At 46.0% G+C, this 6,117-nt stretch overlaps 1 protein-coding gene across 1 annotated transcript; it reads left to right on the top strand.

Annotated features, from left to right (window-relative positions):
• The first annotated feature begins 1,085 nt into the window (after positions 1 to 1,085).
• On the top strand, positions 1,086 to 1,766 carry LOC138366352 (mediator of RNA polymerase II transcription subunit 15-like). Its single transcript, XM_069327387.1, has one exon. The coding sequence runs from the start codon at positions 1,086 to 1,088 to the stop codon at positions 1,764 to 1,766; it is 681 nt and encodes a 226-aa protein (XP_069183488.1).
• Positions 1,767 to 6,117: the final 4,351 nt, after the last annotated feature.

The raw sequence follows: 6,117 nt of genomic DNA, 5'->3' as shown, positions 1-6,117 counted from the left end.
CAGTGTTTACCTATTAGTGCTCACCTGGAGAGGAAGATTATAGTATAAAATATTTTTGGTTGGCCACACGTGACTATACATCACCTGCTCTTAACTTTAAACATATTCAAACACCCACACACGCGTTTGTTATCCCCGTGTGACTTTACAACACCTGCGCTTAACTTTAACACATATTCAAACACCCCCTCCCCTCCCCCCCACACACACACACATGTTTGTTGGCCACACGTGACTATTCAACACCTGCTCTTAACTTTAAACATATTCAAACACCGAACAAACTGTTCTCTTACAAATTACGTCTGAATTTGGCCGTTTGACCGTATAGTTAAAGTTACCTGAAATCAACTATTACACCGAGTTGGTGCACTGTAGCAGTTAGTGAGCAGTTACCCATCCCCGGGGTTGATGTTATTGTGGGTAATGATTTTGACAAGTGTCAAGTTATTGGGACAGAGTGTCATATCATGTTTAATAAACCTAGTTGTGTGCAGGCCCAGCCCGATGCTGTGGATGGTGTTATCTACCCTACCTGTGCTGAGCTCAGTTGTAAGAGTGAACAGCCTGTTGCAGTGGATGGTGTTATCTACCCTGCCCGTGCTGAGCTCAGTTCTGTGAGTGAACAGCCTGTTGTAGTGGATGGTGTAATCTACCCTACCTGTGCTGAGTCCAGTTCTATCACTGCTCACTGTTGTCAGTTCTGTTACTACCAAGGTATTTGTTCCAGAGTCCAGGACCCCTTCAGGGGTCAAGTGGGAGGTGGATTTTCAGGATTCATTTGTGGCTAACCTGGTTGTTGAGAGTAAGTCTGGTACTATGACCCCGATTTATTCTAACCAAGTAAGTAATTATCAAAACAAGGCACCAAACCGGGAAGGTTATGAAGCACCATCAAATGTGCGGGATAATCAGAGGACGCTAAATATCACCAAGGATGCCAATACGAGAACAGAAAGGCATAAGGCGAACGATATCATAAGTATCCGAGTCACCAAGAATATTATCGAGGGACAATGTGTACCCGAGAGGCAGCACTGAGTCAGAGGAGGGGGACGTCTTATCTTCCAGCGGCTGATTGAGGTATGTTGCAGCAACAATGTACCGCAACATTGCAGCAACAATGTACCACAACATTGCAGCAACAATGTACCACAACATTGCAGCAACAATGTACCGCAACATTGCAGCAACAATGTACCACAACATTGCAGCAACAATGTACCATAACATTGCAGAAACAATGTACCATAACATTACAGCAACAATGTACCACAACATTACAGCAACAATGTACCATAACATTGCAGCAACAATGTACCATAACATTACAGCAACAATGTACCAAAACATTACAGCAACAATGTACCACAACATTGCAGCAACAATGTACCACAACATTGCAGCAACAATGTACCACAACATTGCAGCAACAATGTACCATAACATTACAGCAACAATGTACCACAACATTACAGCAACAATGTACCATAACATTGCAGCAACAATGTACCATAACATTACAGCAACAATGTACCATAACATTACAGCAACAATGTACCAAAACATTACAGCAACAATGTACCACAACATTGCAGCAACAATGTACCACAACATTGCAGCAACAATGTACCATAACATTACAGCAACAATGTACCAAAACATTACAGCAACAATGTACCATAACATTACAGCAACAATGTACCATAACATTACAGCAACAGTGTACCACAACATTGCAGCAACAATACAATCACACAATATGAGATCATAACACAGTGCACACCAAGGCACAAGTCTTCCGGTGGGTCTCCTTCCTGATGCCAGTTCTCCATACAAGAGGTCCTTCGGTATGTGGCCATCGACCATGCGTGTGACATGTCCCAGCCATCGCATGCGTCTCTGTTTCAGGAGAGTGAACTTTGAAGGGACTCCTGTTCTCTCGAGTACAGTGTTGTTGGTGACGTGGTCTTTCCACGTGATGTCAAGGATGCGTCTCAGGTTCCGCATGTGAAAGGTATTAAGCCGTCTCTCCTGGCGAGAGTGCAGGGTCCAGGATTCCGAGAGCCGTAGAGAAGTGTACTCACCAGACATGCCATGTAGACTTGTGCCTTGGTGTGCACTGTGTTATGATCTCAGCCTGCAGGAGAAACGAGTCTCCCCCTTGAGAGTTATTCAACAAGCCTGACCTAAATAGAAGGTATAGGAAATATAGAGGCGATAACACAGTTGTAAAATAGTTGGTCAGATTTAAATAACAATTTAAGATTATGGGCAGTGCATAAGAAAGCAGATAAATGACTGGTTAGGATATGTGAATAATTTGCTGGAGGCGTGAGGCGCACTTCTGGAGGGCTTTGACCTCACTTGAGGCCAGACATCGCAGGGGGAAAGCCGCGCTCCGTTTGAGCTCCCGTCAGAAAGGAACCCCCTAGTGATATATCTCCAAGAGAAGAGAAGTATGCAGATGTGCCAGCTGTAGAATCGAGCTGGGAACGTTGTGGTCTCAAGTCCTGGTCGACGAGGAGAGTATTAAGCCGCCCTGAGACATTATCGTGGGCCTTGGCAGCGCCCTGACCAGGCTTCGTCAGAGGGAGGAGCGCCCTCAACTAGACAATCTGTGGTAAGCACGATTTAAGCCAGTTCATAGTGATTGCTTGTAGTTGGTCGTGTGCCCAGCGACAGTATCGATGTTTATTTATAAGTTAGACATGTTTTGATAAGGCAGAAAGCCTAAAATAAGAGAGTGGAGAGGGAGGAACACGGAGCGACATCCGTCTCCTCTGAGCGCTGGCAGGTGACAGAGCTCCCGACGGCGGAGGCCCTTCCCGGAGTGAGTGAGGCCCGCCAGGCAAGGTGGAGCATGGACCCGCCCAATGGGGGAGTCCACTCTCACAGTATGTAGTGGACAGATAGAGGTTTGAGGCAAACATATTGTGTGATTATTTTTGTTTATGTGTTTAAGGGGAAACATTTTTATTGGAGTGTCGATGGGTTGCAGGTTTGTCTTTGGGGAAGAAGTTGCTGAGAACTTCGAAGCCAGTACAGAGGGAGTAGTTGATGAGACTCCAAGGTAGTGGAGGAGAGGACCTCGAGCTGTGAGGAGAAGCAGTGAAGAGGAGTGTCACATGCTTCTGTAGAGGTGGTGAAGCACCACAGTTGCTCAAGGGAACTTAATGGTGTAGCAGCCAGGAGAGCTGTGGAGGACCCTAGCAGAAGGGTGAAGCACCGTAGTTGCTCAAGGAAAACTTCATTGTAGCAGCCTGGAAGAGCTGCAGAAAATCCTGGTAGTTAAGCCCGGAAGAATCTGAAGATATCAGGGTAGTGAACTTTCAGAGGTGGAAGGGAAGTTCTGGTGGATTACTTGTAGGGAGTTGATAGTGTTTGGTTGTCATTAGCGTGCAAGACGCAGTGAGAGGTGAGTGACTGTTGGCATTCTTATGTCAAGGAGTGTTTTATACTGAAGTTTAGAGTTACAGATGCAGGCTGGATTACCTACAGATATATATGTTCTAGGACTGATAGAGTGATCGATTGATCATTGTTGTGTATCAAGGAACATTTATACTATATATGTTATTGCATTCACATGCTGATTTTCCTTGTACACGTTATATATATATATTATATATATATATATATATATATATATATATATATATATATATATATATATATATATATATATATATATATATATACTCTTGTTGATAATGCAACAGTGTAGTATAAGTCTTGATCTACTTGAAGAGGTAGATAGTATCAGGTGGGGAATCAGAAGATAGGATACCACTTGATAAGCTGATGATAGAGTTCTGGTTGTGTTGGAGTGCAACCTGATTGTAATAGTATAGAGTATAGGATTCATTATTATTATATGTGTGTATGTATTGTGTATGTGCTTTGTCCAGTAAATGTATTCCAATTTGCTGGTGTTTGCCCTTGTCCTAGTGAGGCGTCCCATGAAATAGTACAGAAGAAGAGAGAGAGAGAGAGAGAGAGAGAGAGAGAGAGAGAGAGAGAGAGAAAGAACCAAGAACCACTGCTGTGGACAGGGTAGAATGGAAAACCAATAAGTCAAAGGGGATTGAGGAGATCATATCACCTAAGGAGAGAGTGGGGAGTCACAGCGGCTCGAGTGGGTGTGTGCACGTGACAACGAGGCTGAGTGTTGGAGCCGCATCCCCTTAGCGTGTGACGTTGAGCCCCTCTCCAAGAGCCAGAAGCGCCTAGTGTGATCTCCTAGTGAAGTATAGGCACTCTACCGAGTTGTGGGTTGGGTTGTCCGGAGAGGAGAAACACGACGACAACACCACCAACCCACACTATAATAACTGTCAGTTTGGCATTTTCCCAAACGCGCTTTGTGAGCCTGGCCAGTGTTGTTGCGGCCTTCCCGATACACCTGTTGAGCTCAGTGTCCAGGGAAATGGTGTCTGGGATTGTGGAGCCCAGGTACACAAACTCGTGAACTGCCTCCAGCACATAGTCTTCCATATTGATACAGGGTAGATCATTGACATCTTGTCCCATCACCTGTGTCTTCTTCAGGCTGATTGTCAGGCCGAATGCGGAACAGGCTGCGGCAAAGCGGTTGAGTAGCTGCTGTGTGTGTGGTGATCGCTGCGTCGTCGGCGAAGAGGAACTCCCTGAGGATTCGCATCTGTACTTTTGTCTTTGCTCGGAGTCTGGATAGATTATAGAGCTTTCCATCAGATCTTGTATGGAGATAGATGCCTTCTGTGGTTGTTCCAAAGGCATGCTTGACGAAGATCGCGAAGAAGATGCCGAACAGGGTTGGAGCAAGAACACCACCCCGTTTAACACCACTCTTAATGTTGAATGGTTCAGAAGTTGAGCCGTCGTACATGACTGTCCCCTTCATGTCCTTGTGAAACAATTGTATAATGCTGAGTAGGATGGGTGGACAGGCAATTTTGGCCAAGATCTTGGAGAGTCCGTCCCTACTCACGAGGTCGAAGGCCTTTGTAAGGTCAATGAAGGCAATGTACAAAGCTTTTCTCTGCTCCCTGCACTTTTCTTGAAGCTGTCTCAGGGAGAACACTATGTCAGTGGTCGACCTCTCTGCTCGGAAACCACACTGTGACTCGGGGTACACTCTTTCGGCAAGAATCTGAAGCCTGACCAAAACGACCCTGGCGAAGAGTTTGCCAACGACGCTGAGGAGGGATATGCCGCGATAGTTGTTTACATCGCGTCTGTCACCTTTATTTTTGTAGAGAGTGATGATGTTTGCATCTCTCATGTCTTGTGGCACCGAGCCCTCCCTCCAGCACTGGCATAGAAGTTCATGAAGCTCAGATTTAAGTGTTCCACGAGCGCACTTGAGAACTTCAGGTGGAATCCCATCGTCTCCTGGGGCCTTCCCTGAGGAAAGTGAATCCACTGCTTTCTCAACTTCTTCCACAGTTGGTTCAAGATCAAGTTCTTCCATGATGGGCAGGCATTCAATTGCATCCAAAGCCTCTACGCTGACCAAGTTCTCTCTGGAGTAGAGTTCAGAGTAATGTTTCACCCAGCAATTCATCTGTTGATCACGGTCTTTAATGATCTCTCCAGTGGCTGACTTTTGAGGAGCCGTCCGGTTTTGTGTAGGGCATGTTGCCTGTTTGATTCCTTCGTACATGCCTCTTTTGTTGCCGACAGTGGCTGCGTTCTGGATGCTGGAACAGAGTCGAAGCCAGTAATCGTTAGCACAACGCCTCGCAGTTTTTTTAACTCTACTGCGGGCAGTACGGAGGGCCTGTAGGTTCCTTTCTGAGCGCAGGTTCTTGTAGGATGAGAAAGCTCGTCTCTTTTCCTCTACGAAGGGTAACAGTTCCTCTGCACTGGCCTCGAATCAATCTGCTGACTTGTTCTGCCTCTTACCGAAGGTGGACATGGCAGTGTTGAAAATGGTGCCCCTGAGATGTAACCACCTCTCACTTGCGCTATCGCAGGGTAGTACTGGAAGGGCATTTACCAGCGCCGCAGTGAATTCCTCCACCTTGTGAAGGTTACGGGTCTTGTTTACGTTAATGTGTGGTCTTCCCTCCTTCTTTGCTCTGTGGATTTTCCGGGGCTGGAACTTTACTCTGCAAACGACGTGAGAGTGGT

This window comes from Procambarus clarkii, chromosome 19, assembly GCF_040958095.1.
Source record: "Procambarus clarkii isolate CNS0578487 chromosome 19, FALCON_Pclarkii_2.0, whole genome shotgun sequence".
NCBI lineage: Eukaryota > Metazoa > Arthropoda > Malacostraca > Decapoda > Cambaridae > Procambarus > Procambarus clarkii.
This window is presented reverse-complemented; position numbering and strand designations above follow the sequence as displayed.